This window comes from Procambarus clarkii, chromosome 7, assembly GCF_040958095.1.
Source record: "Procambarus clarkii isolate CNS0578487 chromosome 7, FALCON_Pclarkii_2.0, whole genome shotgun sequence".
In the NCBI taxonomy this organism is placed as follows: Eukaryota; Metazoa; Arthropoda; class Malacostraca; order Decapoda; family Cambaridae; genus Procambarus; species Procambarus clarkii.
In genome coordinates this window covers 24772514-24785019 of record NC_091156.1, presented here as the reverse complement: position 1 = coordinate 24785019, position 12506 = coordinate 24772514, and the positions used below count along the sequence as shown (strand labels likewise).

General features: G+C 56.2%; 1 protein-coding gene across 1 annotated transcript in view; it reads right to left on the bottom strand.

Moving 5' to 3' along the window:
• Positions 1–12506, bottom strand: part of LOC123747994 (high-affinity choline transporter 1-like) — an 891202-nt gene that overhangs the window by 154514 nt on the left and 724182 nt on the right. Inside the window, exons 8-9 of the mRNA XM_069313991.1 lie at positions 1702–1860; positions 312–441 (exon numbers count right to left, since the gene is read on the bottom strand). Of these exons, the coding sequence (XP_069170092.1) occupies positions 312–441; positions 1702–1860 (289 nt within the window). The remainder of the gene's footprint in view (positions 1–311; positions 442–1701; positions 1861–12506) is intronic.

The following is a 12506-nucleotide window of genomic DNA, read 5'->3' as shown; positions in this document are numbered from 1 at the left end:
TATGAAGGAAAATATTATCATGATGGAGCTATATATTATCATGATGGAGCTATATATTATCATGACGGAGCTATATATTATCATGATGGAGCTATATATTATCATGATGGAGATATATATTATCATGATGGAGCTATATATTATCATGATGAGGTCAGATATTAACATGATGGAGCTATATTATCATGATGGAGCTATATATTAACATGATGGCGCTATATATTATCATGATGAGGTCAGATATTAACATGATGGAGGTTGAGAGTATCATGGTGAAGGAAGGCATGATGATGGAAGGAGTGGCAACTGACCGGTGGCCTTAGCGATGGCACCAATGAAGCAGGCTGGCACCGCCATCAGGAAGCAGCCCACAGAGCCCGCGTAGGATAGCACCTCCGCCTGCCTCCTGGTCCGGGCTGATAACACACGCTGGAAGTACACCTGCAACACCAGTACACACCTGTCACTACACCTACAACACCAGTACACACCTGTTACTACACCTTCAACTCCAATACACCTGTCACTACACCTGCAACACCAGTACACACACCTGTCTCTACACCTGCGACACCAGTACACATCTGTCACTACACCAGTAACGTCACACTACACCTGCAACAACAGTACACACCTGTCACTACACCTGCAACACCAGTACACACCTGTTACTACACCTGCAACTCCAGTACACACCTGTTACTACACCTGCAACACCAGAATACATCTGTCACTACACCAGTAACGTCACACTACACCTGCAACAACAGTACACATATGTCACTACACCAGTAACGTCACACTACACCTGCAACAACAGTACACATATGTCACTACACCAGTAACGTCACACTACACACAATCTACATAACTAACCATCTACACTACATCACTAACCATCTACACTACATTACTAACCATCTACTCTACAACACTAACTATCTACACTACACACGACCTTCATCACTAACCATCTACACTACACACGACCCTCATCACTAACCATCTACACTACACACTACCTTCATCACTAACCATCTACACTACACACTACCTTCATCACTAACCATCTACACTACACAAGACCTTCATCACTAACCATCTACACTACACAAGACCTTCATCACTAACCATCTACACTACACACTACCTTCATCACTAACCATCTACACTACACAAGACCTTCATCACTAACCATCTACACTACACACGACCTTCATCACTAACCATCTACACTACACACGACCTTCATCACTAACCATCTACACTACATCACAAACTATCTACACTAACCATCTACACTACACAAGACCTTCATCACTAACCATCTACACTACACACGACCTTCATCACTAACCATCTACACTACATCACTAACTATCTACACTAACCATCTACACTACACAAGACCTTCATCACTAACCATCTACACTACACACGACCTTCATCACTAACCATCTTCACTACACAAGACCTTCATCACTAACCATCTACACTACACATGACTTACAACAGAAGATGTCATCCATCAGCCTCAAGAGGTCAAGAAGTTGCACACTTGCTCATCACTACACACACACATAAGGTGATGTACACTTCAGAAAAGAAGGAAAACAAAACATATTCTTACAGACAGTTGCAAACACAAACCACGCCCACAAATACACCTGCACATGCAGCAAGACATGTGTACCTACACACCTGCCAGGGGATGCCCCCGAAGATGAGCAGCACAGCGAAGTCCGTCCACTCGCCCCAGAGCCAGGGCGTGTCCGCGGAGATGGAGCCCAACCAGTCCGTCACGCTGGGGCTAAGGGAGCCCACGGCCTCGTTACTCATGGCGAAGGGCACCGCCAGCCACTGCAACACAGAAGGCCATGTTGCTGGTCACGTCCTTAACACGTAACACAGGAGACCATGCTACTGGTCATGTCCTCAACACGTAACACAGGAGACCATGCTACTGGTCATGTCCTTAACACGTAACACAAGAAACTATGCTGCTGGTCATGTCCTCAACACGTAACACAGGAGACCATGCTGCTGGTCATGTCCTCAACACGTAACACAGGAGACCATGCTGCTGGTCATGTCCTCAACACGTAACACAGGAGACCATGTTGCTGGTCACGTCCTCAACATGTAACACAGGAGACCATGTTGCTGGTCACGTCCTCAACACGTAACACAGGAGACCATGTTGCTGGTCACGTCCTCAACACGTAACACAGGAGACCATGTTGCTGGTCACGTCCTCAACACGTAACATAGGAGACCATGTTGCTGGTCATGTCCTCAACACATAACACAGGAGACCATGTTGCTGGCCACGTCCTCAACACGTAACAAAAGACCATGCTGCTGGTCACATCCTTAACACGTAACACAGGAAACTATGCTGCTTTTCACGTCCTTAACATGTAACACAGGAGACCATGTTGCTGGTCACGTCCTCAACACGTAACACAGGAGACCATGCTGCTGGTCACGTCCTCAACACGTAACACAGGAGTCCGTGCTGCTGGCCACGTCCTCAACACGTAACACAGGAGACCATGCTGCTGGTTTCGTGGTACACACCGCACGACTCTCTCATGAAAGCGAGAGACGGGGATAGGCAAAGGTGTGTTATGATCTCAGGCTGCAGGAGAAACGAGTCTCCCCCTGAGAGTTATTCTGCCAGTTATGGTGCTGGGTTTTGGGTGAAGTGGTGCTGGATGTTGGGTGTGGTGGTGTTTGGTGTAGTGGTGTTAGTTGTTGGGTGTGGTGGTGTTGGGTGTGGTGGAGTTGGGCGTTGGGTGTGGTGGTGTTGGGTGTGGTGGTGTTGGGTATTGGGTGTGGTGGTGTTGGGTGTTGGGTGTGGTGGTGCTGGGTGTTGGGTGTGGTGGTGCTGGGTGTTGGGTGTGGTGGTGCTGGGTGTTGGGTGTTGTGGTGCTGGGTGTTGGGTGTTGGGTGTGGTGGTGCTGGGTGTTGGGAGTGGTGGTGTTAGGGGTTGGGTGAGGTGGTGCTGGGTGTTGGGTGTGGTGGTGCTGGGTGTTGGTGTGGTGGTGCTGGGTGTTGTGGTGCTAAGTGTTGGGTGTGGTGGTGCTGGGTGTTGGGTGTGGTGGTGCTGGGTGTTGGTGTGGTGGTGCTGGGTGTTGGGTGTAGTGGTGCTGGGTGTTGGGTGTTGTGGTGGTGGTTGTTGGTGTGGTGGTGCTGAGTGTTGGTGAGGAGGTGTTGGGTGTTGGGTGTGGTGGTGTTGGGTGTTGGGTGTGATGGTGCTGGGTGTTGGTGTGGTGGTGCTAGGTGTTGGGTGTGTAGGTGCTGGGTGTTGGGTGTCGTTGTGTTGGGTGTTGTGGTGCTGGGGTGTTAGGTGTGGTAGTGCTGTGTGTGGTGGTGCTGAGTGTTGGATGTGGTGGTGCTGGGTGTTGGGAGAAGTGGTGCTTGATTTTGGGTGTGGTGGTGTTGGGTGTGGTGGAGTTGGGCGTTGGGTGTGGTGCTGTTGGGTGTGGTGGTGTTGGGTGTTGGGTGTGGTGGTGTTGGGTGTTGGGTGTGGTGGTGCTGGGTGATGGGTGTGGTGGTGCTGGGTGTTGGGTGGGTTGGAGCTGGGTGTTGGGTGTCGTTGTGTTGGGTGTTGTGGTGCTGGGTGTTGTGTTTGGTGGTGCTGGGTGTTGGGTGTTTTGGTGCTGGGTGTTGGGTGTGGTGGTGCTGGGTGTTGGGTGTGGTGGTGCTGGGTGTTGGGTGTAGTGGTGTTGGGTGTTGGGTGTGGTTGTGTTGGGTGTTGGGTGTTGTGGTGCTGGGTGTTGGGTGTGGTGGTGCTGGGTGTTGGGTGTGGTGGTGCAGGCTGTTGGGTGTGGTGGTGCTGGCTGTTGGGTGTGATGGCGCTGGCTGTTGGGTGTGGTGATGCTTGGTGTTGGATGTGGTGGTGCTAGGTGTTGGGTGTGGTGGTGCTGGGTGTTGGGCGTGGTGGTGTTGGGTGTTGGGTTTGGGTGTGTTTGCTGTGGTGGTGTTGGGTGCTGGGTGTGGTGGTGTTCGATGTGGTGGTACTGGGTGTTGAGCTTGGTGGTGCTGGGGGTTTGGTGTGGTGGTGTTGGGTGTTGGGTGTGGTGGTGCTGGGTGTTGGGTGTGGTGGTGCTGGGTGTTGGGCGTGGTGGTGCTGGGTGTTGGGTGTGGTGGTGCAGGCTGTTGGGTGTGGTGGTGCTGGCTGTTGGGTGTGGTGGTGTTGGCTGTTGGATGTGGTGGTGCTAGGTGTTGGGTGTGGTGGTGCTGGGTGTTGGGCGTGGTGGTGTTGGGTGTGTTGGTGCTGGGTGTTGGGTGTTGTGGTGCTGGGTGTTGGGTGTTGTGGTGCTGGGTCTTGGGTGTGGTGGTGTTGGGTGTTGGGTGAGGTGGTGCTAGCTGTTGGGTTTGGTGGTGCTGGGTGTTGGTGCGGTGGTGCTGGGTGTTGGGTGTGGTGGTGCTGGGTGTTGGGTGTTGTGGTGCTTGGTGTTGGTGTGGTGGTGCTGGGTGTTATCTGTGTAGTTCCTAGGTATTGGTGTGGTGGTGTTGAGTGTTGGGTGTGGTGGTGTTGGGTGTGGTGGTGCTGGGTGTTGATGTGGTGGTGCTAGGTGTTGGGTGTGTAGGTGCCGGGTGTTTGGTGTGGTGGTGTTGGGTGTTGGGTGTGGTGGTGCTGGGTGTTGGGAGTGGTGGTGTTGAGTGTGGTGGTGCTGGGTGTCGGGTGTGGTGGTGCTGGGTGTTGGGTGTGGTGGTGCTGGACGTTGGGTGTGGTGTTGCTGGGTGTGGTGGTGCTGGGTGTGGTGGTGCTGGGTGTTGGGTGTGGTGGTGCTTGGTGTTGGGTGTGGTGGTGCCGGGTGTTGGGTGTGGTGGTGCTAGGTGTTGGGAGTGGTGGTGTTGAGTGTGGTGGTGCTGGGTGTCGGGTGTGGTGGTGCTGGGTGTTGGGTGTGGTGGTGCTGGACGTTGGGTGTGGTGTTGCTGGGTGTGGTGGTGCTGGGTGTGGTGGTGCTGGGTGTTGGGTGTGGTGGTGCTGGGTGTTCGTTGTGGTGGTGCTGGGTGTTGGGTGTAGTAATGATGAGTGCTGGTGTGGTGGTGCTGGGTGTTGGGTTTGGTGGTGTTGGGAGTTGAGTGTGGTAATGATGGGTGTTGGGTATTGTGGTGCTGGGTGTTGGGTGTGGTGAAGCTGGGTGTTTGATGTGGAGGTGCTGGGTGTTGGGTGTGGTGGTGCTGGGTATTGGGCGTGGTGGTGTTGTGTGTGGTGGTGTTGTGTGTGGTGGTGCTGGGTGTTGGGTGTTGTGGTGCTGGGTCTTGGGTGTGGTTGTGTTGGGTGTTGGGTGTTGTGGTGCTGGGTGTGGTGGTGTTGGGTGTTGGGCGTGGTGGTGCTGGGTGTTGGGTGTGGTGGTGCTGGATGTTGGGTGTTGGGCGCGGTGGTGCTGGGTGTTGGGCGTGGTGGTGCTAGGTGTTGTGTGTTGTAGTGCTGGGTGTTGGGTGTGGTGGTGTTGGGTGTTGGGTGAGGTGATGCTGGGTATTGGATGTAATGGTGCTGGGTGTTGGGTGTTGTGGTGCTGAGTGTTGGGTGTTGGGTGTGGTGGTGCTGGGTGTTGGGAGTGGTGGTGTTAGGTGTTGGGTGTGGTGGTGCTGGGTGTTGGGTGTGGTGGTGCTGGGTGTTGGGTTTGGTGGTGTTGGGAGTTGAGTGTGGTAGTGTTGGGTGTTGGGTGTGGTGGTGCTGGGTGTTGGTGTGGTGGTGCTGGGTGTTGGTGTGGTGGTGCTGGGTGTTGTGGTGCTGGGTGTTGGGTGTGGTGGTGCTGGGTGTTGGGTGTGGTGGTGCTGGGTATTGGGTTTGGTGGTGTTGGGAGTTGAGTGTGGTAGTGTTGGGTGTTGGGTGTGGTGGTGCTGGGGGTTGGTGTATTGGTGCTGGGTGTTGGGTGTAGTGGTGCTGGGTGTTGGGTGTTGTGGTGGTGGTAGTTGGTGTGGTGGTGCTGGGTGTTGGTGAGGTGTTGGGTGTTGGTGTGGTGCTGCTGGGTGTTGGGTGTGGTGGAGCTGGGTGTTAGGTGTGGTGGTACTGGGTGTTGGGCTGTGGTGGTGTTTGGTGTTGGGTGTGGTGGTTCCGGGTGTTGGGTGTGGTGTTGCTGGGTGTGGTGGTGCTGGGTATGGTGGTGGTGGGTGTTGGGTGTGGTGGTGCTGGGTGTTGGTTGTGGTGGTGCTGGGTGTTGGGCGTGGTGGTGCTTGGTAAAGTGGTGCTGGATGTTAGATGTAGTGGTGCTGAGTGTTGTGGTGCTGGGTGTGGTGGTGTTGGGTGTTCGGTGTGGTGGTGCTTGGTGTTGGATGTTGTGGTGCTGGGTGTTGGGTGAAGTGGTGCTGGATTTTGGGTGTGGTGGTGCTGGGTGTGGTGGTGCTGGGTGTTAGATGTTGTGGTGCTGGGTGTGGTGGTGCTGAGTGTTGGGTGTGGTTGTGCTGGGTTTTGGGTGAAGTGGTGCTGGATGTTGGGTGTGGTGGTGTTTGGTGTGGTGGTGTTAGGTGTTGGGTGTGGTGGTGTTGGGTGTTGGGTGTGGTGGTGCTGGGTGTTAGGTGTGGTGGTACTGGGTGTTGGGATGTGGTGGTGCTTGGTGTTGGGTGTGGTGGTGCCGGGTGTTGGGTGTGGTGGTGCTAGGTGTTGGGAGTGGTGGTGTTGAGTGTGGTGGTGCTGGGTGTCGGGTGTGGTGGTGCTGGGTGTTGGGTGTGGTGGTGCTGGACGTTGGGTGTGGTGTTGCTGGGTGTGGTGGTGCTGGGTGTGGTGGTGCTGGGTGTTGGGTGTGGTGGTGCTGGGTGTTCGTTGTGGTGGTGCTGAGTGTTGGGTGTAGTAATGATGAGTGCTGGTGTGGTGGTGCTGGGTGTTGGGTTTGGTGGTGTTGGGAGTTGAGTGTGGTAATGATGGGTGTTGGGTATTGTGGTGCTGGGTGTTGGGTGTGGTGAAGCTGGGTGTTTGATGTGGAGGTGCTGGGTGTTGGGTGTGGTGGTGCTGGGTATTGGGCGTGGTGGTGTTGTGTGTGGTGGTGCTGGGTGTTGGGTGTTGTGGTGCTGGGTCTTGGGTGTGGTTGTGTTGGGTGTTGGGTGTTGTGGTGCTGGGTGTGGTGGTGTCGGGTGTTGTGCGTGGTGGTGCTGGGTGTTGGGTGTGGTGGTGCTGGATGTTGGGTGTTGGGCGCGGTGGTGCTGGGTGTTGGGCGTGGTGGTGCTAGGTGTTGTGTGTTGTAGTGCTGGGTGTTGGGTGTGGTGGTGTTGGGTGTTGGGTGAGGTGATGCTGGGTATTGGATGTAATGGTGCTGGGTGTTGGGTGTTGTGGTGCTGAGTGTTGGGTGTTGGGTGTGGTGGTGCTGGGTGTTGGGAGTGGTGGTGTTAGGTGTTGGGTGTGGTGGTGCTGGGTGTTGGGTGTGGTGGTGCTGGGTGTTGGGTTTGGTGGTGTTGGGAGTTGAGTGTGGTAGTGTTGGGTGTTGGGTGTGGTGGTGCTGGGTGTTGGTGTGGTGGTGCTGGGTGTTGTGGTGCTGGGTGTTGGGTGTGGTGGTGCTGGGTGTTGGGTGTGGTGGTGCTGGGTATTGGGTTTGGTAGTGTTGGGAGTTGAGTGTGGTAGTGTTGGGTGTTGGGTGTGGTGGTGCTGGGTGTTGGTGTATTGGTGCTGGGTGTTGGGTGTAGTGGTGCTGGGTGTTGGGTGTTATGGTGGTGGTAGTTGGTGTGGTGGTGCTGGGTGTTGGTGAGGTGTTGGGTGTTGGGTGTGGTAGTGTTGGGTGTTTGGTGTGGTGGTGCTGGGTGTTGGTGTGGTGCTGCTGGGTGTTGGGTGTGGTGGAGCTGGGTGTTAGGTGTGGTGGTACTGGGTGTTGGGCTGTGGTGGTGTTTGGTGTTGGGTGTGGTGGTTCCGGGTGTTGGGTGTGGTGTTGCTGGGTGTGGTGGTGCTGGGTATGGTGGTGGTGGGTGTTGGGTGTGGTGGTGCTGGGTGTTGGTTGTGGTGGTGCTGGGTGTTGGGCGTGGTGGTGCTTGGTGAAGTGGTGCTGGATGTTAGATGTAGTGGTGCTGAGTGTTGTGGTGCTGGGTGTGGTGGTGTTGGGTGTTCGGTGTGGTGGTGCTTGGTGTTGGATGTTGTGGTGCTGGGGTGTTAGGTGTGGTAGTGCTGTGTGTGGTGGTGCTGAGTGTTGGATGTGGTGGTGCTGGGTGTTGGGTGAAGTGGTGCTGGATTTTGGGTGTGGTGGTGCTGGGTGTGGTGGTGCTGGGTGTTAGATGTTGTGGTGCTGGGTGTGGTGGTGCTGAGTGTTGGGTGTGGTTGTGCTGGGTTTTGGGTGAAGTGGTGCTGGATGTTGGGTGTGGTGGTGTTTGGTGTGGTGGTGTTAGGTGTTGGGTGTGGTGGTGTTGGGTGTGGTGGAGTTGGGCGTTGGGTGTGGTGGTGTTGGGTGTGGTGGTGTTGGGTGTTGGGTGTGGTGGTGTTGGGTGTTGGGTGTGGTGGTGCTGGGTGTTGGGTGTTGTGGTGCTGGGTGTTGGGTGTGGTGGTGCTGGGTGTTGGGTGTTGTGGTGCTGGGTGTTGGGTGTTGTGGTGGTGGTTGTTGGTGTGGTGGTGCTGAGTGTTGGTGAGGAGGTGTTGGGTGTTGGGTGTGGTGGTGTTGGGTGTTGGGTGTTGTGGTGCTGGGTGTTGGGTGTGTTGATGCTGGGTGTTTGATGTGGAGGTGCAAGGTGTTGGGTGTGGTGGTGCTGGGTATTGGGCGTGGTGGTGTTGTGTGTGGTGGTGCTGGGTGTTGGGTGTTGTGGTGCTGGGTCTTGGGTGTGGTGGTGCTGGGTGTTGGGTGTTGTGGTGCTAGGTGTTGGGTGTTGTGGTGCTGGGTGTTGGGTGTGGTGATGGTGGGTGTTTGATGTGGAGGTGCTAGGTGTTGGGTGTGGTGGTGCTGGGTATTGGGCGTGGTGGTGTTGTGTGTGGTGGTGCTGGGTGTTGGGTGTTGTGGTGCTGGGTCTTGGGTGTGGTTGTGTTGGGTGTTGGGTGTTGTGGTGCTGGGTGTGGTGGTGTTGGGTGTTGGGCGTGGTGCTGCTGGGTGTTGTGTGAAGTGGTGCTGGATGTTGGGTGTAGTGGTGCTGAGTGTTGTGGTGCTGGGTGTTGTGGTGCTGGGTGTTGGGTGAAGTGGTGCTGGAGGTTGGGTTAGTAGTGCTGAGTGTTGTGGTGCTGGGTGTTGTGGTGCTGGGTGTGGTGGTGCTGGGTGTTCGGTGTGGTGGTGCTGGGTGTTGGGTGTGGTGGTGTTGGGTGTTGGGTGTGGTGGTGCTGGGAGTTGGGCGTGGTGGTGCTGGGTGCTGTGGTGATGGGCTTTGTGGTGCTGGGTGTGGTGGTGTTGGGTGTGGATTGTGGTGGTGCTGGGTGTTGGGTGTGGTGGTGCTGGGTGTTGGGTGTAGTGGTGTTGGGTGTGGTGGTGCTGGATGTAGGGTGTTGTGGTGCTGGGTGTTGGGTGTGGTGGTGCTGGCTGTTGGGCGTGGTGGTGCTGGGTGTTGGGTGTGGTGGTGTTGGGGGGTTGGATGTGGTGGTGTTTGGTGTTGGGTGTGGTGGTGCTGGTTGTTGGGCGTGGTGGTGCTGAGTGTTGGGTGTTGTGGTGCTGGGTGATGGGTGTGGTGGTGCTGGGTGTTGGGTGTTGTGGTGCTGGGTGTTAATTGTTGTGGTGCTGGGTGTTGGGTGTGGTGGTGGTGCTGGGTGTTGGGCGTGGTGGTGTTGGGTGTTGGGTGTGGTGGTCTTGGGTGTTGGGTGTGGTCGTGCTGGGTGTTGGGTGTGGTGGTGTTGGATGTTGGGCGTGGTGGTGCTGAGTGTTGGGTGTTGTGATGCTGGGTGTTGGGTGTGGTGATGCTGGGTGTTGGGTGTGGTGGTTTTAGGTGTTGGATGTTGTGGTGCTTGGTGTTGGGTGTGGTGGTCCTGTGTGTTGGGTGTGGAGGTGCTGGGTGTTGGACGTGGTGGTGCTGGGTGTTGGGTGTGGTGGTGTTGGGTGTTGGGTGTGGTGGTGCTGGGTGTTGGGTGTGGTGGTGCTGGGTGTTGAGCGTGGTGGTGCTGGGTGTTGGGTGTTGTGGTGCTGGGTGTTGAGTGTGTTGGTGTTGGGTGTTGGGTGTGGTGGTGCTGGGTGTTGGGTGTGGGGGTGCTAGGTGTTGGGTGTTATGGTGCAGGGTGTTGGGTGTTGTGGTGCTGGGTGTTGGGTGTGGTGGTGTTGGGTGTTGGGTGTGGTGGTGCTGGGTGTTGGGTGTGGTGGTGCTGGGTGTTGGGTATTGTGGTGCTGGGTGTTGGGTGTGGTGATGATGGGTGTTGGGTATTGTGGTGCTGGGTGTTGGGTGTTGTGAAGCTGGGTGTTTGATGTGGAGGTGCTGGGTGTTGGGTGTGGTGGTGCTGGGTATTGGGCGTGGTGGTGTTGTGTGTGGTGGTGCTGGGTGTTGGGTGTTGTGGTGCTGGGTCTTGGGTGTGGTTGTGTTGGGTGTTGGGTGTTGTGCTGCTGGGTGTGGTGGTGTTGGGTGTTGGGCGTGGTGGTGCTGGGTTTTGGGTGAAGTGGTGCTGGATGTTGGGTGTGGTGGTGTTTGGTGTAGTGGTGTTAGTTGTTGGGTGTGGTGGTGTTAGGTGTGGTGGAGTTGGGCGTTGGGTGTGGTGGTGTTGGATGTGGTGGTGTTGGGTGTTGGGTGTGGTGGTGTTGGGTGTTGGGTGTGGTGGTGCTGGGTGTTGGGTGTGGTGGTGCTGGGTGTTGGGTGTGGTGGTGCTGGGTGTTGGGTGTTGTGGTGCTGGGTGTTGGGTGTTGGGTGTAGTGGTGCTGGGTGTTGGGAGTGGTGGTGTTAGGGGTTGGGTGAGGTGGTGCTGGGTGTTGGGTTTGGTGGTGTTGGGAGTTGAGTGTGGTAGTGTTGGGTGTTGGGTATTGTGGTGCTGGGTGTGGTGGTACTGAGTGTTGGGTGTGGTGGTGCTGGGTTTTGGGTGAAGTGGTGCTGGATGTTGGGTGTGGTGGTGTTTGGTGAAGTGGTGTTAGTTGTTGGGTGTGGTGGTGTTGGGTGTGGTGGAGTTGGGCGTTGGGTGTGGTGGTGTTGGGTGTGGTGGTGTTGGGTGTGGTGGTGTTGGGTGTTGGGTGTGGTGGTGCTGGGTGTTGGGTGTGGTGGTGCTGGGTGTTGGGTGTGGTGGTGCTGGGTGTTGGGTGTTGTGGTGCTGGGTGTTGGGTGTTGGGTGTAGTGGTGCTGGGTGTTGGGAGTGGTGGTGTTAGGGGTTGGGTGAGGTGGTGCTGGGTGTTGGGTGTGGTGGTGCTGGGTTTTGGTGTGGTGGTGCTGGGTGTTGTGGTGCTGGGTGTTGAGTGTGGTGGTGCTGGGTGTTGGGTGTGGTGGTGCTGGGTATTGGGTTTGGTGGTGTTGGGAGTTGAGTGTGGTAGTGTTGGGTGTTGGGTGTAGTGGTGCTGGGTGTTGGTGTGGTGGTGCTGGGTGTCGGGTGTAGTGGTGCTGGGTGTTGAGTGTTGTGGTGGTGGTTGTTGGTGTGGTGGTGCTGAGTGTTGGTGAGGAGGTGTTGGGTGTTGGGTGTGGTGGTGTTGGGTGTTGGGTGTGGTGGTGCTGGGTGTTGGTGTGGTGGTGCTGGGTGTTGGGTGTGTAGGTGCTGGGTGTTTGGTGTGGTGGTGCTGGGTGTTGGTGTGGTGGTGCTGGGTGTTGGGTGTGGTGGTGCTGGGTGTTAGGTGTGGTGGTACTGGGTGTTGGGCTGTGGTGGGGTTTGGTGTTGGGTATGGTGGTGCCGGGTGTTGGGTGTGGTGATGCTGGGTGTTGGGTGTGGTGGTGTTTATTGTGGTGGTGCTGGATGTTGGGTGTGGTGCTGCTGGGTGTGGTGGTGCTGGGTGTGGTGGTGCTGGGTGTTGGGTGTGGTGGTGCTGGGAGTTGGTTGTGGTGGTGCTGGGTGTTGGTTGTGGTGGTGCTGGGTGTTGGGTGTGGTGGTGCTTGGTGAAGTGGTGCTGGATGTTAGATGTAGTGGTGCTGAGTGTTGTGGTCCTGGGTGTGGTGGTGTTGGGTGTTCGGTGTGGTGGTGCTTGGTGTTGGATGTTGTGGTGCTGGGGTGTTAGGTGTGGTAGTGCTGTGTGTGGTGGTGCTGAGTGTTGGATGTGGTGGTGCTGGGTGTTGGGTGAAGTGGTGCTTGATTTTGGGTGTGGTGGTGCTGGGTGTGGTGGTGCTGGGTGTGGTGGTGCTGAGTGTTGGGTGTGGTGGTGCTGGGTTTTGGGTGAAGTGGTGCTGGATGTTGGGTGTGGTGGTGTTTGGTGTGGTGGTGTTAGGTGTTGGGTGTGGTGGTGTTGGGTGTGGTGGAGTTGGGCGTTGGGTGTGGTGGTTTTGGGTGTGGTGGCGTTGGGTGTTGGGTGTGGTGGTGTTGGGTGTTGGGTGTGGTGGTGCTGGGTGATGGGTGTGGTGGTGCTGGGTGTTGGGTGTGGTGGAGCTGGGTGTTGGGTGTCGTTGTGTTGGGTGTTGTGGTGCTGGGTGTTGTGTTTGGTGGTGCTGGGTGTTGGGTGTGGTGGTGCTGGGTGTTGGGTGTGGTGGTGCTGGGTGTTGGGTGTGGT